Genomic DNA, 27,907 nt, shown 5'->3' on the forward strand with positions numbered 1-27,907 from the left:
TAACATGAAGTTCTAGAATTATTTTGTTTTAGATCATTTTAATTAAGGATACTGAACAAGCAGCAAAAATAATTTGTGTGTAGCCTACAGTCAACAGTATTAGTTAAAAGAATTGGATTTGCATTTGTAATGATGTGGAAGGCTTAACTCATATGTACATATTTAGACATAAACTTAGATTCATACACAAATTATAAACAAAATAAAATTACTGTAATGTGTAAAATATTGGATGCACTGATAGGGATGTTAGTTTACCAACACAATGGAGTGTCTATTTAAAGACATGATCTGAAATCCTTCAGAGACCTTTTGGCCATTTGTTTTCTACAAACACAACAAAATGGAATTACTAATCATAAACTGTTAAACAAGACACATTACTCATAACAGACAGATCAAACAATTCACACAAACTTGAATCTAAATATACTTTTACCAAACACAATATCATAAAGGAAAATATTTAACATTTCCAATACAAATCAAATAACTTACTTTTGGTTCACACAACAAACATCATACAATGAGAATTGAGCAAACCACAGCCTTAAATACTCAATGGAAAGAGCTCTAACCAATCAGTGGTTGATTGAATAATTAAGGTAATTACTGTAGGTAGCCAATCTCACCCCCCTTTCTTTCTTTCTACATAAGGTTTACTCTAAGAAATGCATAAAATTTAATTTCCATTTTTTGTCAAATGCAAAAAGTCAATGTCATTTTTTATTAAGTAGTACACAATGCAGGTCCAGAACATGGCTGTCATGGAGATGGTCATTGAGAGTCCATTGTGCCTAGTGCTGATTTGGGCTACACGGCACAGCCTCCCACAGCCTGTGGAGAGCAGAACTAATGGGTCAGACAGCCCTGATAGTAACAGTGCTATTGTGTAGCCAACATTACTCATGATATGTTTCCACAAAATAAAACTCTCCAGTTTAGTTGTCTATAAAGTGTATTTTTGCTGTATGTCCAGGCAGTAATGTTTAACCTTTGAACCTTTAACGCCGGTTTCATATATCCTCCATGATCGGGACGTGAGCAAAATATGAGCACCAGGAAAAACTGTTAGGTTGACTCTATTGTATGACATGAAGGCATGACAAATATTACAGGAAATTCAAACATTATATTACCATCTGCACAAATCTGCGAAAGCCTTTTCCTTTTCTAATAAATTCTTGTATAAGAACTTCTGAGGGTTGCACAGCATTTTGTCATTTTCAACCTCCACAATCAATTGGATCTCGTCCAATGTTGTGGCCATGCAAATCCAAATTAGGTAAGTTGTTGCTTCAACGAAAACGGGCAGGCAGTCATGTGCATTTGTTTGTTATTCATTGAACTTGGTGGTGATCTGTTAATATTGTAAAGCCCATACTATATCCACATAAACAGGCTAAAGGAATGCAGTTTATGTGTTCGTTCTTTTATTTGGTTAATTTGTGTAATTTTTTTATGCAGATTGTAGTGTGTTGTAGGCTCTGATTATATATTTGTATTAAATTTGCTTTTGGTTATTTTCTATATATATATCCGCTTGATGCCTCATCTGGGATGCTTCTGTAATGCGACACCTCTTGATTCACATCTGCAATGTGAAGAGTGTAATCTGTTAATATAGGTGCCAAAACAAAACGCGCTGCTCACGTTTTGCTCACGCCCTGTTCATGGAGGAAATGTGAAAATTGGTCTAAGCCTAAAAACCCACAAGCGCATATGTTTGTCCTTGAAAGAGAGAACTGATTTAATAATTTTTTTTGTTAAGTATCTGTTGATTTCAGATATGTAAAAGGTACATACATTTGTTACAGCTATATTGTTGGATTACATGATTTTTCAAGGGTTTAAAGAGTTTTGGATGCAGATTTCCCCATCATTTGTTTCTTTGTGTTTTGCTCTGGTTTTAGCAAAATTATGTAACATTTTGGAGCAAATATACAAAATAATAAACCAAAGCTTGAAGCTAAAATAGCAAATATCTCCACAGCTACAGTGAATTTTCCTGGGGAACTGACATATGCTGGGATAAATGTAATCCAAACAGCACAGAATATGAGCATACTAAATGTAATGAACTTGGCTTCATTGAAGTTATCAGGAAGCTTCCGAGCTAGAAAAGCTAAAACAAAGCAAAGGAAAGCTAGAAGACCAATATAACCCAGCACAGCACAGAAACCAATAGCTGAGCCTAAACTGCATTCTAGAATTATCTTTTCTCTGTAATGCTCCAAATTCATATGTGGGAATGGAGGGGATATCGTTAACCAAAGCACACAGATAATCACCTGTATTGAAGTTAAGGAAACAATGCATAGTCTTTGCTGCAAGGGCCCAAACCATTTCATGACATTGTTTCCTGGAAGTGTAGTCTTGAAGGCCATTAACACCACTATTGTTTTTCCCAAAACACAGGAGACACAGAGTACAAAAGTGATCCCAAATGCTGTGTGACGCAACATACAAGACCACTCAGTGGGCTGACCAATGAAAGTAAGTGAACAGAGAAAACATAGTGCCAGCGAGAAGAGCAGCAGGAAGCTCAGCTCTGAGTTGTTGGCTCTGACAACAGGTGTTTCTTTATGAAGATAAAACACAAAATATACCATTGTCGTTAATAATGCCCCAATGGACGAAAAAATAGAAAGCACTGTCCCCATGATTTCTGTATAGGAAAGAAATTCAACCACTTTTAACACACAACGGTCTTTGCTTTCATTTGACCAATACTCCAAATCACAAGGAAAGCAGTCACTAGAATCTGTGAAGGAATTTGGAAAAAAAGATTATCTGAATGTAAATTGCACAATGAAGTCACTGGCCAATGGACAGTGTTACACTTTTTTTTTTTTACACTTTTGGTATTCAATGTAATTTTACCTGTCTCATTACTGATTTCTCCCTCTGCACATGGAATACAGTCATAACAGCAGACAGGCCTTCCTTTTTGAATAGCCTTCCTAGTGCCAGGGAGGCAGCTCTCACTGCACACGGATACAGGCAACTATGAAAAATTAAGCAGTTGTCATATAAGATTCTTTAAATACATTTTCATTTCCTATATTTATCCCAACTTTATGCAACTCTGCTTTCATTTGTTCTATTTAGATTTATATTCTATATAAATTGTAACTTTCAGAATAAGACCAGGCATTTCACATGCCTTCAGTAACTTGTCATTATAAGTATTGATGTACCTGTCCACTGTTCCCTGCCCATACAATGTGTTTCTGATCAACTTGAAGGCATTGCTTTGAAGGCAGTGAGCTGTCATAAATGCCAACGTGCTTAAACTGCAGACCTCCATTCTCAGCAGGCTGCCAGTTCACCAGGTCATATCTTGCCATTGGATCACCACTTGCATCAAAGAATATTTTCTCACCTGTTTTGGCAGAGAAGTTGACATCTCTCATATACTCCAGCACCTGATCAGAAAGGCCAAAAAAACAACTTGATTCAATATTTTTTTGACATCATATTTGTGGTCCTAAAGGGGTAGTTCGCTCAAAAATGTAAATTCTGACATAATTTACTCGCTCTCATGTTATTCCAAACTAGGGCTGCACGATACATAAATATATTGAAATATCGCAAATGTAATGTACATATTGTGATAACGGAATGGTTTTAATTCTTAAAAAAGTAATATTTGTTCGAGCAAAAATTCAGAGAGAGAGCCCCCTGTTCTTTTTGAATTGGCAGCTACTGCTATTTATCACACACAGCATTAAAGGGCATCAAAAATCATTTATTCTTTGTAATTCATGTAGGGTTTGGAAATGTAATACTTTAATTTCTGCAATTAATATTTTTTTTTTAACGTGTAAATACAAATAATGCAATTAATGTAATATCCATTTTTGTTTTTTATTTCATGACACTTCATGCAGTTGGAGAAAGGTGTCCCAAGTTGTTCCTGGCTGGCTACTCAGCCTTATAGGCACTGATTTGGGTGGAGGTCGGGTTAGGGCATCTGCTGCCTGGCAGGAACAAACCCAGGCCCCTTTGTACAATGGGCAAAAATTCTATAATGATTTACCCCACTTTCTGTGGCTAATATTGGCATATGTACATTTTCAGGAAGTAGCCTACATGCTCGACTCCGAACACAGAAACTGATTATGTGGAGCAGTGCACATATATTCATTATGCTCAAAGCATGTCCCGTGCATAATAAACACGGGAGTGAATTTACTACAGTATATGGAGAATGGAGACTACACCTGCATATGGTGAACCAGTTGCCTGCACATCCATTTCTTAATTTTGCTTGTAATTTCACAACTATGGTCTTTTGAGCCACTGTCAAAAGTGAAACCCCCAGAGAGAGACCCTGCATGTGTGACAGAGACTGTGAAGGACCTGGCTATTCAGCAAGCTGCAGCCAGGTATACTTGTAAAGACTGAATGACAGCCAGAGAATATAATAGTTTTGAGATTTTAAACTTCAGCAAACTAAACTTTAGCATTCAGTGTTTTATATCTGTATGTACAGTATAGTGTCTAATAATGCATTTGCAATGTACCAAAACATTTTGATATTAATTGAATCTTCCCATCTGATCCTATTAATAAAAAGGAAGTCCACTGGAAAACGCAATATGTCCACTGATTTTATGGCTATATCAATGGATGATTTCAATAAAGGGATTGTCCTGTGAATCATTCCTCTCAGTCTCAAGTTGAGAGCTTGTACTAAAATCATGCAGAAAGTGAATGTATTAATTTTACATGGAGCGAGATAATCCCTCATGGGCGCTGACATGCAATTGAGGTATGACCACTAATAATGACAATAATAATAAATTTACTTGCTATAGTTACAGTATTTCAGCCAATGCTCAAACATAAAAGTACATGCAAACAAAACAATATTACAACAAACACAATATACTTACTACAGACAATGACGGAGCCAGAGTCAACAGTATAGTCCAGAGTAATGGTATCAGCAGGATTGTGATCCAATAGACAGTCCAAACAGAATGAGTGCAATTGAAAAGAAAACATTTCGAAACAAGGAGTAATGAAACATTCTGCCATGTCCTGCAGTTCTCACGGTGTTGATAACGCATAAACGGCTTGATATCAAATGGCAATCATGAGCACAAGGCGGTCTACATCTGGCAGAGTTCGCAATCAATCTACGGGCGTCCGGCCACAGTCCAGCGCACAACAACGCGCAAAAATTTGTTTGGATTAAATTCAAGAATGTCCATAATATGAATGTTGTGACAAGGAGGAGGCCGTGTCCGGGCCTTGATAGTGCACAGCTGTTGCTGAGTCATCTAATCAGCCGGGAAGGGGATTAAGACAAGCCAGGGACGCCAGTTCGAGAGAGAGAGAGACACACGGGTCTGATTAATTTAATATCTGCTGCATGGCTAATGGTTAAACTGTTTACTGTATAATATACACAGTCTATAGGCAATTTGGAACAAAAGACAATATTTTGTTTTCTAGGATAGATGGTACATTTTTTATTCCAATCGAGTTCTGCTTGTTAAAATGATATCATCATAGGATTATTTTATGACATAGTGCATTTTCTAACAACTTATCGCATATAACATGCAGACTTATTCCAAACCCATATGGCTTTCTTTCATCAGTGGAACACAAAAATATATGTTATAACATCCTATGCCTAATAACATGAGGGTAAATAAATAATGACAAAGTTTTCATTTTTGGGTAAACTATTCTTTAATTACCTTTTGTGGTGTGGCCCACTCTCCTTTGCTGCTGTTGGTGGAGGATTTGAAGTCTTTCAATATGTTATGTAGTGTATGTCCGATAGCATATACTGCCGTGTACACTTTACTTGCTATTCGCAGCTCTGATGCATCTGTATATTCAATTTTCAGCTCTGCCAAGCTTTCTGAGCCACTACAGTCAACTTTACCACTCCTGCTGTTCCTGAAAGAGCACTGAAATGCTGTTTCCCAGAATTCTTTTAAAAGTTCATTCTTTGGTTGTTGATTAGGGTGCACATTAACTAGAAAGTCTCTCAGGCCATCAAGCTTTGCATTTGCTACAGCAAAGCCCACAGCTCCGTTGAGAAATCTATATTCCTTTGTTTCTGCAAGAATTCGAGAAGTGATCCATGATTCACTGCCAACCCACTGCAGCCCTGTGATGTTCTGTTGTGCAATTACTTTCATGAGGGAGAAAATATCTCCCAATGACATAAAGGCCAGCACCACCCTGGAGGTTGCCTTCTTTATCACTTCCACTGTCTTCAGGAGCTGTGATTGTGGATCAGTTCTTAATATGGACTCTGAGTATTCAATACAAATACCCTCTTGTTGAGCTGCTGCTCCAAATGCAGCAATGCCATTGTTACCATAGTCATTGCGACTCCTGACCGTACCAACCCAGGTCCAGCCAAAGTTCTTGACTAGTTGAGCCAGTGCTCTGCTTTGGTAATAATCACTGGGTATTGTTCTGAAGAAGGATGGATATCTTTTTCTGTCACTCAGACATGCACATGTGGCAAAATGACTGATCTACAAGAAAAAAAGCAATGTATATTAATTATGCATTCTTAACCCACAACATTGAATGAATACCATACATGGAAAGTGTGACACTAAATTTAAAGAAATAAATCACCCAGAAATGAAAATGCTGTTATCAATTACTCACACACATGGTGTTCCAACCCCCAGTGGCTTACTTCCGTAGAACACAAAAGAAGATGTTAGGCAAAATAACAGCCTGTCACCATTCACTTTCATTTTGAAAAAAAAAAAAAAACAATCAAAGAAATTGAAAGGTAATTGAGAATATTCTGCATAACATCTCCTTTTATCTTCCACAGAAGAACAAAAAGTTATATGGGGTTGAAGCATGTCAGTGAGTATATAATTACAGAATTAGCATTGAACTAGTGTGAACTAATCATTTAATCATCTAGCATTATGTCTAAACTAAATCATACTAAAAAATCAGTATGCAATGACATTTGATGTAGTTATGTGGATATCTTAAAACAAAGGCTATTACAAATCAGCAGAAAGTGTCCCACTTTGCCCATATTCATCCTATCACTTCTCTACAAATAGTCTGATTGTCATCAACAGACTACTACAATCTCAACACGTAACACAATGCTTTCTGTATTTACAACAACAGTTGTTCTGGGCTTGAATAAAAAAATTTGCCTACTCTTCCAGAGGTTCATCATATATTTATTCAACATAGTAACAAGAAGCAGATAATTAAGAGTTCTTACAAGAGGGATGCTGAATGGGCCTACTACAGAGGCCAGGCCCATGGTGGGAGAGGAGTTTGACTCTCCAACAATGGCAAGAACAGTTGGTGGTCTAAAGCAGGACTCATTACTCAAAGTCTCTTCATTGCCATTCATCAAAGCCATGCCTGAGAGGATAGCCTGGGCTACAGTATTACAGGCATCATATATCTTATAGCCCAAAGAAACACCAGACAGCAGTTCTGTGCTGTTATTGATCTCCTCAATGGCAAAAATCAGTGTCTGAGCAAATTTAAACTCACGCAAACTGAAACTGTGGAAAAAAGCATCAGTTGTATGGTTTACAGTTAATTCGTCACACATTCATGTTCAGGTATTTTTTCAGTATTCATAATATAACTCAAAGCGTAACTCAAAGAGTCATTCGCATACAGACCTGCTGCATGTTGTTGGCCCTGGTTTGGAAGTGAAAGGATGCATCTTTAGCACAGCACTTGTGTGGAGTGAGAAAATCGCCCCAATGTTGATGTCTCTTTCAGCAGAAAGTATTGGGAGGGCAGGCTGGCTTAGTAGTCTGCAGACCTTCGCTGGGACAGAGATAAACTTGCCATGCACCACCAACAGCAGTAGCAGCAGTGACTCTGTCCTCAGTGCCATGCTAATATGCAAGGCAGGAACCTCTGAGCCAGAACAGGGAATGTTTGGCCTTTTATCGTATTTTGGAATGCCCTTTGGGATTGGCATATTGAATCATCATGCCAGTTTGCTTTTTTCATGTTGCATTATGCAAGAACCAGCAGTGCTGTGAGAGATAATATTTTCACTTTTATTGTTTCCAAAGTCTGCGTATACAAGAAAACAATTTCTAAAAGCGTTTCAGGGTGCTTTCACACTTGGTTTGATTGCTTGGACTGAACCCGAGTTCTTTTCCCTCCCCTCCCCCTGCCGGTCTCTTTTCACATCATAAATTTTGGGTCCGAACCGCTGTCTGATTACGTCATCAATGTGAGTACAAGCAGCAGCTGTTTACCACTGTAACTAGGCAACAACTCAAGAAGGCATCAGCTTTGCGGTGTTATTAACGGATTTACCACCAAAACTTTACATGCACAAAACAACAATTATGTTTGTCTGCCACTGATGCATTGAATGTGCAATGATGTGAAGAATATTAGAGTTTTTTAGCTGCGAGCCCACGGATGCTTTACAAGAGATGTGAAGAATATGAGCTGCTCTCTGAAGGTAATTTATTTGGACACAAGCAGGTGTGAGAAATACATTAAACAATAATAATTGCAATCGGGAGCCTGCAAAGATGCAAATTATGCATCATAAATAGTAGTTTACTTCTGTGATTTGCTACGATTGCATTCATATCAGCAGTGAACCGCACCAGAGTTCAAATGAACCGTACCCCAGACCACCTTTTCAAGCGGACTCGGGTGCGGTTCGTGGGTGCTCAAAGTCTGTGTATACAAGAAATCAAGTCATTCATACTTTCTTTATCTCTTTCCTTTTTCTTTCCTGTTTATGTACTATGCCTTTTCATGCACAAATATCTCAACAATGTTGCTTTTCATCTCAGTTACACATGACTATAACACCGACTATCATGAGCATCCTGTGGATAGTCTTAGGAAATGGTGGCCCTCCACCACTTTGTTGAGGTGAGTGAAGACAAATACAGTAGTTGTGGCATCAGGCCTTGGTGAGGCACAAAAAGGGGGGTTCTGATTTATATGATCACAATAATTTATATGTAAAATTTGCATTCACTGATGACATGACTAATATATGATATCTGTGTTTACATTAATCTCCTGACTAAACTGGAATGATTCCATTACTGATCGATTTCACATATGAGTGCCATGATTCACCCATGATTTGAATGCCCTTGTGGTATTTCATATTTTCAAAAGTTGGCAGAAAACTCCACCACCCCACCACCACAAGTTGAGGCTCCTCGCCCCTGCCTCCTATCTCTGGCAGGATATGACGATTCCGAGTACAACTTCTTCGAACTGCCAGACGGGGTCTACGCCAATGAGAGACATTAGTTTTCTGTTTTATATTCATCAAAAAAAATGTCATTTTAAATTTCACTCAAGTCTGCAAGTCTTCCTGATAGAAAGTAATTATTACTGCGGATGTCTGAAAAATTTATAGTTGATTTGCATGGGATAAGCTTTTTATATGTAAAAATCACAGAGTTGGGTGTGCTACAGCATTTACATACTACTGTCACATGGAACTGATCTATTACAAAATGTATGTACTGTGCTGATTAACTATTACAAAATATTAAACATGAGCATATACTGTATCTGTCATTCTAAGAAACTGATTGGAATATCTGTCATAATACAACATAATACGACCTGGTGACATTAACAAGCCTGTAATCTTATATTACACACTTGAATTAAAAATATGGACAATTCCTTCACATTACGTAATTTTATTTGACCCTTGGTTACCTAGGATGAAGGTTAACTATACAATTTGTTAATACAGTTTAGCCTTTATTTAACAAAAGTATTTGACCATAGACCAGAGCCTTGTAAGAAGTACTGATTATTTCCACTCAATCTCAAATAATAAGTACCTAAAACAAAAATATGAATATAATGAGCAAGTGTGAGGACAGTGAATCTACTGCACTGTCAATTTTTTTGCATCTGCTTATAGAACTAAGAAGCACTCAAATGAAGAATCATTTGAAAGTGAAAATCTATCCTCAACCTAACCACAATGGTAACACTTTTTTTCACTCTTTTTATCCAATATCAATATAACAGAACATTGAACATTAACAAATCTCATCATATTCTTATCTTTGTTAAAAATGCATGAAACACTTAATTTCAACACTTATTCTCCCTATCGAGTCCCATACAAAGAATGATGAGAAATGGAAATCTGCGGACTGGTTTCATCATTGCTACATTAACACTACAAAAAGTATTCTTGTAATGCATACTCAATTGGATTAAGTTATTTAAATTTTACAAATTTAAATGGATAGAACACAATAAAATCAAGAAGTTCTAGAATTGTGTTTCTTTCGTTTATATTAAGTAAACTGAACAAGCAACAAAAATCACTTTGAGAGTATGCAGTCAAAAGTATTTATTTAACAATTCCGTTAAAATTCGAAGACAAAAGAATTTAGTTTGCATTGTTATGACACATACGTAAGGCTTAAACCATAAAATGTATACATTAAAGGCATACACTTCGATTCGTACAAAAAATATAAACAAAATAAATTGCTATTAGTTGTAAAATATTGGATGCAATGATAGGGAGGTTAAGTTGCCAACACAATGAGGGGTATCTGTTTAAACACATGATCTGAAATTCTTCAGAGATATTTATTTGCCAGTTGTTTGTTGGTTTCTACAAACACAACCTAAGTGAAATAGTAATCATAAACATTGACCATCATTAATATAACAAACTGTTAAACGAGACAAATTACTCATAACAGACAGATCGAACAATTCACACAATTTAAATCTGAATAAACATAAACTCAAAATCATAAGGGAAAATATTATACATATCCAATTCAAATCAGATACTATGAGAATTGAGCAAACCACAGCCTTTAATACTCAATGGAAAGAGCTCAAATCAATCAATGGTTGATTGAATAGAAGGTAATTAGGTAGCCAATCTCATGCCTCACCACAGTACATTGAAAAGGAAACCAGGAACTTCAACTTTTATGCTGGATTTTCTACATAAAGTTTACTTTAAGAAATGTAATTTTCATTTGTTGTTAAATGCAAAAAGTCAATGTCATTTTTTATTAGGAAGTATACAATGCAGGTCCAGAACATGGCCGTCATAAAGATGGTCAGTGAGAATCCATTGTGCCTAGTGCTGATTTGGCCTACAATGCAGAGCCTCCCACAGCCTGTGGAGAGCAGAACTAATGGGTCAGACAGCCCTAGAAAGAAGCAGTGCTATTGTGTAGCCAACATTACTCATGATATGAACTGTTTCCAAATAATCAAACACTCCAGTTTAGTTGTCCATAAAGTGTATTTTTGCTGTCTGTCCAGAAAGTAATGTTTAACCTTTGAAACTTACTGTATGTTTGTGCTTGAAAGCTTTCTTTACTAAGTTTACTGATTTACAAAAGAGAGAACATAAAGGAATAGTTCACCAAAAAATGAAAATTTGCTGATAGTTTACTCACCCTCATGCCATCCAAGATGTGTATGAGTTTCTTTCTGCATCAAAACAGAATTTAAGATTTTTAGGATTTCATTTCAGGCCTCCTCCTTTAAACATTACTAGTGAATGTACTCCAAATTTTGACAAATCAAAATGCATATTTAGGGTTTATCAAAATAATCCACATGACTCCAGTCGACAAATAAAGTTCTTCTGAATGAAAACTATTGATTATTTTTTAGAAACAAAGCAATACTTATATACTTTTTAACAAAAATGTTTAGCTTCAGTACATCTCTGTGATGTGCACTCATAAGAGGGATGATGTGAGCTCGTTGGTAAGGTCATGTGTCATGTGGAGGAGGAGGCAGGAAGCACATCATTGTTTACAAGATAAACTTGCACAGACCAAGCGCCGTTCACAAACCAAATCAGTCCAAAACTATTTCAAAACTACATAAAATAATAAAATATAACCATCTGTGCAGTAACTAACCTATCCTTTATTTTGTAGCAATGCCGTTGTGTTATCTACTTGTGTTTTTCTTTAGAAGAAATATATAGGATATGACTGTCATGAATTCCAGCCACACAAGTTGTAGTTAGTGAAACCAAGTGCGAGAGCGTTTACTGAGATTCACAGGATTTACAGGGTTTACACAGTGAGATCAATGGTACAGGTGATATCACACAGAAGAGAAGTTTCACAAACTGAAGAAGATGTAACAGGCAAAACAGCAGAGTAAACACTAAACAGATATCGACGAAGATCAAGAGCAAATACAGACAGGTAAAGTGAAGGTGAGTTATTTATGCAGGCAGGGATGAGCGAGTGAATTGAGTGCAGGTACGTTGAATTAGAAATCGGGTGATGAGGAGCGGGGTGCTGAGGGAGGTGCAGAGCCCAAGGGAGGAGTGATGTATTATATATCCAGGTTCAGCGCGATAAGCTTGTGCTTTAATCGCTCATGATCACGCATAAGCAATCGATGAAAAGTTAATATTTTTCCTGATGTGCATTTTCATTTGTTGAAGCATCCAGGATGCACACGCCAAATGACAATTTTGATCAATACACTTATACAAATAAAAATCTACAACAAAGACAATTAAACGTTTGAACAGCTCTCCTTATCTTGTAAACAATGGCTGTGTCTCGTTTCGAAGGCTGCGTGCTATGTAGGACGCATCCTTTGAAGGCTGCAGTATACCAAGTGTCCTTCTTTTAACAAGCCTTATTTAAATGAGGCGGCCTTCGTAGGACAAATGGAAATGTAACATGGTTGCTATGACAACATGCCACTCTTTAACAAGTGTGAGCGCTTTAAGTGAGAAGGGAACAAAGTCCCTTTAGAAGGGCATGTATGAGGTACATTATAGTAGAGTTATAATGATGTAAAGAGAAAATAATTTAGATTTTACAGGTGTGCTTTTAGTCTAATACATTATTTTAATTATATATTAATATATTATCCATATTATATACTCTGCACCCATCTACTGAGATACTTCAACTTGGGAATTAACATTACTTGCGTTTGAACATCATATTTATGGGCAAATTGGCATAATGTTTTTAGCCATTTCCATTGACGTAAAGAAATGTGGGATGTAAGTGCCCACGAAGGATATACCTTGTGCATCCTCCGAATTCCCATGAAAGAAGAAATTCGAAGGCTGCATTCAAAGTGTCCTACTCGCTTTTCTGAAACGAGACAGCCTCGATTACGTATCCGGCCGACAATCAGCCTTCCAAACGAGACACAGCCAATGACGCACTTCCTGCCTCCTCCTTCACATGACACGTGGCCTTACCAATGAGCTTACATCATTCCTCTTATGAGCGCGCATCACAGAGATGTACGGAAGTGAACATTTCTTGTTAAAAAGTATATAAGCATTGTTTTGTTTCTAATAATAATAATCAATCGCTTGGGTTCAGAAGAACTTTATTTGTGAACTGTTGAGTTGTGTGGAATTTTTTGACGCACCCAAAATATGCATTTTGGTCCGTCAAAAAATGGAGTACATTCACTTGCATTGTTTAAATGAGGAGACCCGAAATGAAATCTTAAAAATCTTAAATTCTGATTTGATTAACAAAGAAACTCAGATACACCTTGGATGGCTTGAAGCAGAGTAAATGATCTGCAAATTAAAAATTTTTGAGTGAACTATAAAAATAAATTTTCCAGTTAAGGATCTGTTGGTTTCAAATATGTAGCAGGTAATATTAATTATTTTCAGCTATATTTGGATTACATGATTTTTCATGGGTTTAAAGAGTTTTAGATGCAGATTTCCCCATCATTTGTTTCTTTGTGTTTTGCTCTGGTTTTAGCAAAATGATGTAACATTTTGGAGCAAATATACAAAATAATAAACCAAAGCTTGAAGCTAAAATAGCAAATATCTCCACAGCTACAGTGAATTTTCCTGGGGAACTGACATATGCTGGTATAAATGTAATCCAAACAGCACAGAATATGAGCATACTAAATGTGATGAACTTGCCTTCATTGAAGTTATCAGGAAGCTTCCGAGCTAGAAAAGCTAAAACAAAGCAAAGGAAAGCTAGAAGACCAATATAACCCAGCACAGCACAGAAACCAATAGCTGAGCCTAAACTGCATTCTAAAATGATCCTTTCCCTGTAATGCTCCAAATTCATATGTGGGAATGGAGGGGATATCGTTAACCAAAGCACACAGATAATCACCTGTATTGAAGTTAAGGAAACAATGCATAGTCTTTGCTGCAATGGCCCAAACCATTTCATGACATTGTTTCCTGGAAGTGTAGTCTTGAAGGCCATTAACACCACTATTGTTTTCCCCAGAACACAGGAGATACAGAGGACAAAAGTGATCCCAAATGCTGTGTGACGCAACATACAGGACCACTCAGTGGGCTGACCAATGAAAGTAAGTGAACAGAGAAAACATAGTGCCAGCGAGAAGAGCAGCAGGAAGCTCAGCTCTGAGTTGTTGGCTCTGACAACAGGTGTTTCTTTATGAAGATAAAACACAAAATATACCATTGTCGTTAATAATGCCCCAATGGACGAAAAAATAGAAAGCACTGTCCCCATGATTTCTGTATAGGAAAGAAATTCAACCACTTTTAACACACAACGGTCTTTGCTTTCATTTGACCAATACTCCAAATCACAAGGAAAGCAATCACTAGAATCTGTGAAGGAATTTGGAAAAAAGATTATCTGAATGTAAATTGCATAATAAAGTCAATGACCAATGGACAGTATTACACTTTTTTTTTACACTTTTAGTATTCAATGTAATTTTACCTGTCTCATTACTGATTTCTCCCTCTGCACATGGAATACAGTCATAACAGCAGACAGGCCTTCCTTTTTGAATAGCCTTCCTAGTGCCAGGGAGGCAGCTCTCACTGCACACGGATACAGGCAACTATGGGAAAAGAAACAGTAGTCATATACGTTTATTTTAATTTCAGCTTGTATGCCACTCTGCTTTCATGCATTGTATGTAGATATATTGGACTAAATTGTTCTTCATTTACTGTCTTTTTCAGAATAAGACCAGACATTTCACAGGCCCTATTTAATTTGTCTTTATACATAAGTGAGGTACCTGTCCACTGTTCCCTGCCCATACAATGTGTTTCTGATCAACTTGAAGGCATTGCTTTGAAGGCAGTGAGCTGTCATAAATGCCAACGTGCTTAAACTGCAGACCTCCATTCTCAGCAGGCTGCCAGTTCACCAGGTCATATCTTGCCATTGGATCACCACTTGCATCAAAGAATATTTTCTCACCTGTTTTGGCAGAGAAGTTGACATCTCTCATATACTCCAGCACCTGAGCAAAAAGACCAGAAGCATACAGTTATCGTGTTTGTGCACATAAAGTTTATTTCACTCAGAAATGAAAATTCTTACATAGTTTACTCACTCTCATGTAATTCCAAACTAGGACTGCACAATATATCAGATTTAATGAAATATTGCAAATGTCAGTTTGTATTTTGTGTAGTGTTGGAAAATATAACACGTTCATTTCTGCAATTACATATTGAAAGAAATGTACACAATTAATGCAGTAGATTTTTTATTTATTTTTTACTTCCTGAAACTATGCTGCTCGCAAAGCTTTCTCTTTGCTTCACCAGTAAATTCGCAAATACTGTTGTCTGAATCATTGTCAAAAGTGAAACCACCTGAGAGAAGCCTAGCATGTGTGCGATAGAGACTATGAAGGGCCTGGCCGTTAAGCAAGGCAGCCAGAGAAAATAATAGTTTTAATATTTTAAACTTAAATTAAACTTAAGCATTCAATGTTTTGTACAGTATATGCATCTCTCATAAAATACAGTTTCTCATACTGGTAAAGACAGTATTCAAGTGCCTGGATGGTGAAATGCATATGGTAATTCTATGCAGATGAGGATATGCATAGTAAAAACAGATGTTGTACACTCCATATAAGGTTATTTTAGGGAGGAGACGGGCTGGACGCGCAATCTTCCGTACGGTTTTATGAATCGGAAAATGTTTTTGTGCATAGGCAAAACGTCATGGTTACTGGCGTAACCTCCGTTCCCTGAGGGAGGGAACGAGATGTTGTGTCGAAGGAAGTGACACAAGGGGTCTTCTTGGGATGCCAAACGTACCTCTGAACTTGAGAAAAGGCCAATGTCAAATTGGCAGACAGAATTTGCATGCCCCACCCCTGACATATGAGTATAAAGGGAAGCGGGCAGCGTCTGTCAGTCAGGATTTTGCACTGAGGAGCCTAGAATAAGGCATGGCCGTTTACAGTGGTAGGTTTAGTGCTGTGGCAGGAGGGACACAATGTCTCATTCCCTCCATCAGGGAACGGAGGTTACGACAGTACACATGACATTCCCCTTCTGTAACTCACTAAACATTGTGTCGAATGAAGTGACACAAGGGGTCCCATCTAAAAACGCCACGCACTGACCGTGTTATGTGAACTGTCGAGACAGGTGCAAGCAGGCTACTGCGTGCTAGAAGCAACTGTGTTGGCTGCATGTAGCCCTCCCCAACGCCCTCAAAAGAGATGTCATATACACACCTTAGGTTCCCCGCACCCCAGAGGGGGGGAATAGGTGCTACATGACTAGCATGGGAGCAAGCCCGGCAGCCATGGCCTGGGCTATCTTAATGCTATGAAATGCATCGGGGAAGGCAGTCTTTCCCGGTCCTATTCTTTCAGGGGGAAAAGACCCTTTGGAGGCCACATCCTGCCCAATCTAGGGGGAGGTAACATGTGGCAAATACACCACGAGGGTTGTGAAGCTGTACGTGGGAGTGGTGCGGTGGTAGGTCAAGCCAAATGAGGGGGTGCCCTACAATCACAGCAACCGGGGCAGTGGGGCTGCCCAAGGGAAACGCAGGTTCACCGATAGGGGGACTGTACCACGAGAAATACATCACAGGGAGTTTGCCTGAGAAGGGAACTAAGCCCGTGGAGCCCAACCCCAGTACAGAGCACCTGTGACTCGTGGGGGGCGGAGGTTTCCAGTCCAGCCTTGTGCTCACGGCGGCCCGGGAAAGCGTAGCGGAGATCTGTGCATCAGCCTCAGACTGGGCGAGCAGACCCGAAGGTGGCAGCCCAGACAAGTCATCAGCATCAGAGGGCGCTGTGACACTCTCCGATGCAGCGGTGATGTCGTCATCCAATTCCGGGGGCTCAAGGGCAAGCCGCACTCATCCCGAGCTCGGACGGAAGCAAGCAAGCATGCCAGGGGCGGGTTGTTCGTGGGGATTTACCCGGCAAAACTGAGCACATCTCATCCCCAAATTGCCTTTATCGCCAGCCGGGTCGTACTCAATCCCGTGGGAAGAAGGAACGACGCGGGCCGCTGAAGTGCCTTTCTCTCGTGAGAAAAGAAAGCTGCGACCGCAATGTTGCCATGGCTATGTTCTCGCACTGAGAACATGAACCATTCATAAAATGCTGCCTGCGTGTGCTCGCAGCCTAGGCACGTGAGGCAGCTTTTATGACCATCAGAAGTGGAGAGAAATCAACCGCATCCAGGAACTACAAAGACGCGTCCTAAAAAGGACGTTCAACGCCTACTGTGTATTTCTCTTTTCTGAGTGGGAACTCAAACTCTTTTAGAGGAAATAAACTCATTTTAGGAGGAGAAACACTCTTTCAGGCAATGAAAGCGCTGTCAAAGCGCCCAGGGGCATGGACTGCACAGCATGCAGTGAGAGAGAACGCCAGCTCGAAACGTGCCGTAGATCCAACAGTAGTGCTTCTTGCCAGCAGAGGTGAGTGGAACAGTGGTGAACTCAGCTTTGCTGTTGCACAACCATTTGGCTCCGAAGAAAAAATTCTGACTGACAGACGCTTCCCTTTATACCCGTATGTCCGGGGCGGGGCATGCAAATTCTCAATTTTCTCAAGTTCAGAGGTATGTTTGGGTCCCAAGAAGACCCCTTGTGTCACTTCATTCAACACAACTTCGAGTGAGTGACCGAAGGGGAATCTGACTTTTGTTCTTACGCAAACTTTTAGGAAGAAATATTAACAGAGTTTTAAATACGAGGCCCCGTATGAGAATGAGAAGGAGGAATTGAAGATAACTAGGGGATCCCCCATAAACACAGCCAGCTAGGCTCACCCAGATATGTCCCACAGCTATCAGAGCCAATAGTGGGATTTACTTTTTGATGTAACTCCAACAAAGTTGAGTGAGATCAGGCTAGTGCTAGAAAAATCCAGTGCAACTTCAGCTCCGGGCCCAAACAGGATACCATATAGTTTGTAAAAGCGGTGCCCAACAGTTCTTAAACTGTTCTGGAGACTACTGAGAGTTGCCTGGAAGAAACAGTGCATACCCCTGGAATTGCAAAGGACAGTGGACATCTGTATACCCAAAGAAAAGGAATCAACCAACATAATTCAGCATAGGAGTTTTGTTCTACTGAATATGGGTAAGATTTTCTTTTTGGTGGTCGCAAGGAGGATGTCTAATTTCCTCTAAAAGAATGTATACATAGACACAAGCTGCCAGAAGGCAGGCATATCAGGTTGTCCTGGATGTGTGAAACATGCTTCAGTAATATGGGAGCAGATCCAGTCTACCAAGAAAAACTAGAAAGACATCAATGTAGTCTGGTTGGACCTGACAAATGCTTATATATAGGTTTCACACCAGCTCATCAGGTATGAACTGGAGATTTTCCATGTTCACGAGTGTATTAAGAGGCAGGTTTGGTTCATAAGCAGCTGAAAAAGGGTTTTGATAAAATAGACAATTGTCATGTCCCAGGCAATTACAAGGTGTGGTGTTACCAATTTACATTGTATCATTACCTGATGTGGCCACTAAAGATGTGTGAGGTCACTGCAGCTGCAGTGGCAAGGATGGACACCAAGGCCAACAGTTACATCAGGGAGTGGCTGGGCTTGCCACGTTGTCTTTTATACGATGCATTGTTTGGAAGAAATGCCTTCTGCAACTGCCATCACCCTGGGTTACAAGCAGGAGGAGACCAGGCTGTTCTTAGAACTATAGGAATCAACAGACCAGTCAGTTAGGGCTTGGCAAGCCCAGGTCCGAATAGGCCATGCCTGGAAGGCAGAGGAGGTTGTAAACAGGGTGGTTTCAAGACCGAAGCAAAAAGAGTTTGTTGGAAGTACCCAATCAGGAAGAGCAGGCCATGGATGGGGGATGGCTCCCAAACTGTGGTCAGCAGCCTCTAAAAAACAGATGAAAGTGATCGTAGTGACAGAACTAACTAAGATGGAAGAGGACCTGTATGTGATTTGAATAGTCAGCCATTAAAAGCAAGGGCGCTGGATAGTATGGGAAGGTGCCTCTATAGAGTTTAAGGCTGGGCTGACCTGTGGAAGATACTCCAGGCCAGGCTAGGTTTTCTAATAAGATCCTCCTATGACACTCTTCCAAGCCCTGGAAATTTGTCTCTGTAGTATGGTAAAGACGAGAGTTGTCCCCTCTGCAAGGCCCCAAATGCAAATTTGCAGCACATGTTGGCTGGGTGCAAGACCACCTTGGCACCTCATGGCAATACGATCAGGTGCTGCAAAAGCTAGCAGAGATCCTTGAGGTGTGTTGAATAAAGACCAATATGCTCCTCAGAGGAAGTACATTGAGTTTGTTAAAAAGGGAGGTGCTGCACAAGGCACGGCACAGAGGGAGGAATCCTGGCACATGGAAGTGATTGGTCCATGGTGGTCGACCTTAGCCAGCAGCTAAAATTTCGTTCTGCGATCACCATTACCTCCTTGAGGCTGGACATGTGTTATGGTCAGCATCAGCTAGGAAAGTCATTATGACTGAACTTACTGTCCAATGGGAAGAGGGACTGGAGGCAGCCTATTAGAGGAAGAAGCTAAAATAGGCTGAATTGGTCACCGAGTGTAAAAAAAATGGATGGAGGGCTGCCACTTACGGAACATCAATGCAGCACCTGTTGAAATACATTGGTATCTTTGGATCAGAGTTGAAGAATTCTCTAAAAGAAATGGCAGAAGAAGCAGATATAAGGAAATTCTGGCAATGGTTAAGAAGGAAGGATGAAAAGTAGGTTGTACAGGAGTGAGAAAGTAGGAATAGGGAGCAATTGTGAAATGAGGTGAGGTAGCATGTAGAAGAGGAAAGGGTGGGGAATAATTATTTCCGGTGACCCAGTTGGTCCTTATCCGTGGTTTCTGGAGAGGGATTTCGAAACTAGGCCAAGCTAGTCAGAGTAGGGTTGGCTGACACAGTCTCATGGCCTTTCCTACTCACTCTCCTACTTAATCTGTTGGAGGACTGGTTTAAGGATAGGCACTGGTGGGTGTAGGCAGAGATTGATAGCTTGTGTTTTTTCTAACAGAGAAGATATGAATGTAGGGTAGGTCTGCTCAGGCGGGGGTTACGAGATAAAGTACGAGATTAATGGGGTGAAACATCCGTAATAGGTGGCTCCCAGCTGATGACCATGTAGCTGGACAACTGAAGGCACCGGCGGAGGTGCATGTTTAGACATCTACCTGTGCATCTGAGTAATGCACAGTCTATGTATATGCAATTTGGAATAATTTGGAACAAAAGACAACTATGTTTGTGATCTCTGGGATAGACAGTAACTTTTTATCCAATAAAGTTCTGGACGCTCCAATGATGTCATCATAGGATTATTGTATTGTGTATGGCATTTTCTAACAATTTACTGCATATCACATTTTTCCCCTATATCATGCAGCCCTATTCCAAAACCATATTGCTTTGTTTTGTCAGTAGCACATAAAAGGAGATGCTAAGCAGAATGTTAGGGGGAAATTATAATGAAAACAAATGGTGAACATAATGCCTAACATCCCATGGCTAATAACATGAGGGTAAATATATAAATACAAAGTTTTCATTTTTGGGAAACTATTCCTTTAATTACCTTTTGTGGTGTGGCCCACTCTCCTTTGCTGCTGTTGGTGGAGGATTTCAAATCTTTTAATATGTTATGTATTGTATGTGCAATAGCATATACTGCCATATACACTTTACTTGCTATTCGCAGCTCTGATGCATCTGTATATTCAATTTTCAGCTCTGCCAAGCTTTCTGAGCCACTACAGTCAACTTTACCACTCCTGCTGTTCCTGAAAGAGCACTGAAATGCTGTTTCCCAGAATTCTTTTAAAAGTTCATTCTTTGGTTGTTGATTAGGGTGCACGTTAACTAGAAAGTCTCTCAGGCCATCAAGCTTTGCATTCGCTACAGCAAAGCCCACAGCTCCGGAAAGAAATCTATATTCCTTTGTTTCTGCAAGAATTCGAGAAGTGATCCATGATTCACTGCCAACCCACTGCAGCCCTGTGATGTTCTGTTGTGCAATTACTTTCATGAGGGGGGAAAAATCTCCCAATGACATAAAGGCCAGCACCACCCTGGAGGTTGCCTTCTTTATCACTTCCACTGTCTTCAGAAGCTGTGATTGTGGATCAGTTCTTACTATGGCCTCTGAGTATTCAATACAAATCCCCTCTTGTTGAGCTGCCGCTCCAAATGCTGCAATGCCATTGTTACCATAGTCAGTGCGACTCCTGACCGTACCAACCCAGGTCCAGCCAAAGTGCTTGACTAGTTGAGCCAGTGCTCTGCTTTGGTAATAATCACTGGGTATTGTTCTGAAGAAGGATGGATATCTTTTTCTGTCACTCAGACATGCACATGTGGCAAAATGACTGATCTACAAGAAAAAAACTATATTAACTATGCAGTTTTAACTGTAAACATTGTGTGAATACTGTACATTTAAAGTGGGACACAAAACTTAAAGAGATAGATCACCCAGAAATGCAAATCATGTCATCAATTACTCACCCACATGGTGTTCCAAAATGGTATGACTTCCGTAGAACACAAAAGATGTTAGACAGAATAACCATTCTGTTTAATTTGGAAAAAAAGATAAACAAATGACAGACAAAGAAATTGAATGTTAATTGATAATACATGCAAAACATCTCCTTTTGTGTTCCACAGAAGAAGAAAAAACATCCTATGGGTTTGGAGTTAATAATGACAGAATTTTCATTTTTGTGTGAACTAACATTTAATCATCTATTATTATGTCTATATTTTTCCATTACTATCCTTAGAAATATGGGATTATATTAATGCAGTGTGGATATCTTATATTCACCCTGTCACTTCAAATTGTCTCAAATAGACTGCTACAATGTCAACACTTTTAACACAATGATTTCTGTATTACAACAACTGTTGTCATGTGCTTGAAATCACATTTTGCTCATTTATTGGTTAATCACACATTTATTCAACATGATATCAAGTAGCAGAAAACTGAAAATTCTTACAAGAGGGATGCTGAATGGGCCTACTACAGAGGCCAGGCCCATGGTGGGAGAGGAGTTTGACTCTCCAACAATGGCAAGAACAGTTGGTGGTCTAAAGCAGGACTCATTACTCAAAGTATCTTCATTGCCATTCATCAAAGCCATGCCTGAGATGATAGCCTGGGCTACATTATTACAAGCATCATATATCTTATAGCCCAAAGAAACACCAGACAGCAGTTCTGTGCTGTTATTGATCTCCTCAATGGCAAAAATCAGCGTCTGAGCAAATTTAAACTCACGCAAATTGAAGCTGTGGAAAAAAGCATCAGTTGTATGTGTTACAGTACAATCATCACATGGTCATGTTCAGGTAACTTTTCAGTATTGATAATGTAGCTCAAAGTGTTACTCAAAGAGTCATTCACATACAGACCTGCTACACGTTGTTGGCCCTGGTTTGGAACTGAAAGGATGCATCTTTAGCACAGCACTTGTATGGAGTGTGAAAATTGCCCCAATGTTGATGTCTTTTTCAGCTGAAAGTATTGGGAGGGCAGGCTGTCTTAGTAGTCTGCAGACCTTCGCTGGGACAGAGATAAACTTGCCATGCACCACCAACAGCAGTAGCAGCAGTGACTCTGTCCTCAGTGCCATGCTAATATGCAAGGCAGGAACCTCTGAGGCAGAACAGGGAATGTGTGGCCTTTTATCATATTTTGGAATGCCCTTTGGGATTGGCATATTGAACCATTGCTCCAGTTTGCTTCATGTTGCATTATGCAAGAAACAGCAGTGCTGTTAGAGATTATATTTTCACTTTTATTGTTTCCAATGTCTGTGAAAACAAGAAATCAAGTCATTCATACTTTCTTTATCTCTTTCCTTTTTCTTTTCTGTTTTATGGTTTAAGTATGCCTTTTCGAGTATTTATTTTTCAGTCTATCTCAAAAATTTTCTAAGTAAAGCTGTTCCAATGGCGGCCCTCCACAACTTTGTTGACGTGATTAAAGGCAAATAAAGTGGTTGTGATGTCAGGTCTTGGTGAGGCAATTATTTTAAATAAATGTAACATTAAACATGGGGTTCTGATTTATATGATTTCAATAATTTATATGTAATTAATCATGCTACTCAGGTATGACACTCTTTAACCATTTGTTTTCCCATAGATTTACAGTATGTTACCTATTTTATAGCTGAAGTATGAAATTTCTGCACCACTAGCACCACCAAACAGAATTTCAAAAAATGAGATTTGTTTTAAAAACAGCTTTCTGAACACGGCATTTGTTGAGTAAAGTTGTTGGGGCAGGTTTAACCGGGTTGCATAAAAAAAACAGAGCAAATTTTAAAGCGCTAAAGAAAGATAGTGCTTACAGTTATTGAGAAAATGTACGTGTGAATGGCTCACTAATAGTTGTCTCTGCATATTAATGCTGGGATAAGAGAGAGTTTTTGAACACAGAAGACTGAAACATTTATATTGTTCAGCAGTTTTCCAAATATATTTGCCTTTTATTTAGCATTTTATGGAGGCGTGCCTGATGTTCCTGGTTTATTAAAGGAAACCCACCAAAATTGAGATGAGACAATTTTGCTCATCAAAAGAATGACATTTTCAGCAGAATGCATTATTAGTTCTGCTTGTGCATTTTGTTTTTGTGCAAGTTTTCGTGTGTTTTTTACAAACACACCTTTAGTTAAATAGGGCCTACAGTATATAAAGTCAACACGTGTTGATAAAGTATGTGTTGTTCTATACATGTGTTGAATGCAGCCAAACAGTGTAATTTGTTCATGTGCCATTGGTCCATTGGGTTTGAATAAACATAGTTATGTGTTTTGCTGAGTGTACTGACTGAACTGGAATATTTTATTGTAAGCTTTCTTTGTAGCCACATTGGCCAAAGTTGAAAACATATTGACATATAGTAATCATATTCATTTACCTTCACCTTTATCTGTTGTAGTTAAATCATTTTTTTTTTCTTATTGAATATTATTATTGAAAACATTTACTAAAACAGAGACCTGTAGCATCCTAAGTTTACAAGATAATACATATAACTATGTATACTAAGATGTTCAGTAAGAAAAGTATGATAATAATCAGCATAACTTTAATATATTCTGTAAGTAACAACATTGGGGTAACAATTCCATCTTTAATGACATTAATGTTAACATAATTGTTCCTCAAGTATAGATGATCTTTTAATATATTACAATCAAAGGGCTCCCGGGGGTACTTCATCCATTAAACGTTTATTTGGCGCTTATGTCTGGTTTCAGAAAAATAATATAGCATTTTGGAATGAAGATGGAATGAAGAGGCTAAAATTGCAAATAAAATGGCTAAAATGTCAAATATCTCCACTGCCACAGTGAATTTTCCAGGAGAACTTGCATAAGCTGGAATAAAAGTAATCCAAACAGCACAGAATATGAGCATGCTGAATGTGATTAATTTGGCTGCATAAAAATTATTAGGGATCTTTCGAGCCAGAAAAGCCAAAAAGAAACATAGAATAGCAAGGAGTCCAATATATCCCAACACAGCCCAGAAACCTATAGCTGAGCCCACGTTACCCTCTAAAATGATCTTTTCTTTGAAGTACTTCAGAGTTTTTAAATGGAAAAGGGGGAGATATTGTTAACCAAAGTATACATATTATGTATTATTACGTTTAAATAATAATACAAATAAATAAATGCTACACTGAATGGCTAAGCTGAAACAAAAGATTAAAAATGATTTTTTAATGCATGCTGTTTATGCAGATGTCTTAATAATCACTAACACATTTTAATTTTGCTACATTGTATGTATTATTAAATTTAAATAATAATAATAATACAAATAAATAAATGCTACACTTTTATTTACATGAAATTATGCACCACATGTATTTTAAATAGACCCATTGTCCTTGCAATGTCTATAGTGGATGTGGACGTAGTATCCCCAAGGATTTACACAGCTCTGTTCTTCCTCCATTTGTCCATTCATTAGAGATAGTGATGCTCTAACAGAGAGAGGGAACCTTGGGCAAGAGCCATAGATGCGGTAGCTAAGAGTGAAGCCAGAAAGTCTGTGCAATTGTTTATTTCCTCAATGGTAAACATCATTATCATTGCATACTGCAGCTGTACAGGATCAAGTCTGTTATCAAGTCAAAATTAGATTCATGAGGGAAAGGTTTCTGTTTTGAACCACAGCAGAGTATTTAAACAGAATTAAAGTTTTAGTTGTTATGTTTACTGCAATGTCATCTGTAACATTTGTTATTTCTGCATCAATATATTACAATATATTAAATAATGTTATATTTTGTTGAAAAGTTTTGCTTACCAAGTAATAGGAGATTATTATTACCATTTTACCCATAACACCAGATGTTTCCTGGATAGATTGAGAGTGTTGGATTTATATGAAGTGTATATTGGTGGAATGATACCTAGCTAGCTGATTCCACGAAAGCTCAATGGGGTTAAGATCCATAACACTCTTTTCCAATTATCTGTCTAATGTCTGTTTCTTTGCCCACTCTAACCTTTTACTTTTTTTTTGTTTCAAAAGTGGCTTTTTCTTTGCATTTCTTCCCATAAGGTCTGCCTCCCTGAGTCTTCTCTTTACAGTTGTACATGAAACTGGTGTTGAGCGGGTAGAATTAAATGAAGTGATCAGCTGAGGACATGTGAGGTATCTATTCCTCAAACTAGAGACTCTGATGTACTTGTCCTCTTGTTTAGTTGTATCTGGGCCTTCCATACCTCTTTCTGTCCTTGATAGAGCCAGTTGTCCTTTGTCTTTGAAGACTGTAGTGTACACCTTTGTATGCAATCTTTGTTTTTTGGAAGTTTCAAGCATTGTATAGCCTTCATTCCTCAAAACAACGATTGATTGATGAGTTTCTAGAGAAAGCGGTTTCTTTTTTTACCTAATATTGACCTTAAGACATGTCTATTGCACACTGTAGCAACTCAAATACAAACACAATGTTAAGCTTCATTTAATAAACCAAATAGCTTTCAGCTGTGTTTGATATAACGGCAAGTGATTTTCTAGTACCAAATTAGCAATATAGCATGATTACTCAAGGATAAGGTGTCGTCATTCACAAAGATGAAACTGCCTGATTCCAGCCTTGCTGAAACACCACCAGATCATCACCGATCCTCCACTTGGTCGTCTAATGGTTAGACGGAGACCTGGAGAGGCCTTCAAGCCACATATATATCTCTGCGGGAGTGGTGGTGGCGTAGTGGTCTAAAGCACAGAACTATTCATCAGAAGGTCGCTGGTTCTATCCCCACTATCACTACCATTGTGTCCTTGAGCAAGGCACTTAACTCCAGGTTGCTCCGGGGGATTGTCCCTGTAATAAGTGCACTGTAAGTCACTTTGGATAAAAGCATCAGCCAAATGCATAAATGTAAATGTAAATATACATATATATGTGTAGCCGGGGACACCAGAGAGAGAGAGAGAGAGAGAGAGAGAGAGAGAGAGAGAGAGAGAGAGAGAGAGAGAGACGCACGTGGCTGCTGTGTGTGTTTGTCAATGTGTTGTTATGTTTCAGTTCCCCATTCTATGTAGTAAATAAAGTCTTGTTGATTGTTAATCCGGTTCCTGCTTCCTCTATTCCCAGATGAAAAGAGATCATCCTGAGCTCAGTGATAGTGATATCCTTATACATAATATTTTTTCCACGTGCAAATTAAGTATTTCACGGTTTTTAACCGTGGTTTCTCATTTCTTAAGGTTAAATTAACCATGATATTTTTAATCACGGTTAATAGTAAAACATTTATAATCCTGTCATCCCTAATTCAGTGCATACTCTTAAATATTTATGCACTGTATCATATCAAACAATCATTAGGGTTAATGTTTCAGAAAACAATTTACTCTTTCAGAAAAATACAACTCTTACCTGCTCATCTGAAATGCCTGTCTGCTTTCTTCACAATGAAAAACAACTGATCATTTCTATGGACACCTTTAACAACTTCACTGACTCCATATATGACTGATGTGATCTATTTCATGTTTTCTAAATTCATACAAAGGTTTTGTGTGGGACATACAGACCGAAATGGCACGTTGCACATTACATTTAGCACATGCAAACCCCTCACTGCTGACAGAAGAAGCTAAAGTAAACATGTGGCGTGCAATGCAGGAAGCAATTATATGCACGGATGCCATGACAAGGCAGTCATATGATTTTAACATAACAGGTGGCCACCATGAAAGAGCAAACTGCTTTAGATAGAATATAACAGCTTTACCAACTACAAAAGTACTTTTCATTCATTAGAGTATAAAACAGGGGAATTTTTTTATATATATATATATATGCAGTGAAAATAATAAGAAGAAAATGAACTGTTTTTACATGTATTTATTTAAGTGCCACAAGGATCAGGATTCTTAGTACATTTACTATACAGTATAATAATCTTCTTTTTTTTTTTTTTTTTAAATTAACCATGATTAATCGTATAGCTTTTTTTTTTTTGTAAAATTAGGACCAATAGCATAATACATAATCAGAACAATGCATGCCCAAATCATTGGCAACAGTAATATTGCACATCAGCATTATCAAAAGTTAGATCTTTTGAGATTTAATTGTTGTTGTAAAATATATCAAGGCCCTGGATATTATAA

The 27,907-nt window shown here is 38.5% G+C and overlaps 2 protein-coding genes across 2 annotated transcripts; both read right to left on the reverse strand.

The window, feature by feature from the left end:
• Window positions 1–717: 717 nt before the first annotated feature.
• LOC127622816 (extracellular calcium-sensing receptor-like) lies at window positions 718–7,876 on the reverse strand. The gene is made up of 6 exons (XM_052096918.1): window positions 7,656–7,876; window positions 7,241–7,532; window positions 5,718–6,512; window positions 3,201–3,428; window positions 2,884–3,007; window positions 718–2,764 (listed from the first exon to the last, which is right to left on the reverse strand). The coding sequence occupies exons 1-6, from the start codon at window positions 7,874–7,876 to the stop codon at window positions 1,851–1,853; spliced, it is 2,574 nt and encodes an 857-aa protein (XP_051952878.1). The 3' UTR covers window positions 718–1,850.
• A 5,809-nt stretch (window positions 7,877–13,685) lies between these two features.
• Window positions 13,686–22,884, reverse strand: LOC127622817 (extracellular calcium-sensing receptor-like). Its single transcript, XM_052096919.1, has 6 exons — window positions 22,664–22,884; window positions 22,249–22,540; window positions 20,823–21,617; window positions 15,022–15,249; window positions 14,715–14,838; window positions 13,686–14,599 (listed from the first exon to the last, which is right to left on the reverse strand). The coding sequence occupies exons 1-6, from the start codon at window positions 22,882–22,884 to the stop codon at window positions 13,686–13,688; spliced, it is 2,574 nt and encodes an 857-aa protein (XP_051952879.1).
• Between the last annotated feature and the right edge of the window lie 5,023 nt (window positions 22,885–27,907).

Source organism: Xyrauchen texanus, chromosome 29 (genome assembly GCF_025860055.1).
Source record: "Xyrauchen texanus isolate HMW12.3.18 chromosome 29, RBS_HiC_50CHRs, whole genome shotgun sequence".
In the NCBI taxonomy this organism is placed as follows: domain Eukaryota; kingdom Metazoa; phylum Chordata; class Actinopteri; order Cypriniformes; family Catostomidae; genus Xyrauchen; species Xyrauchen texanus.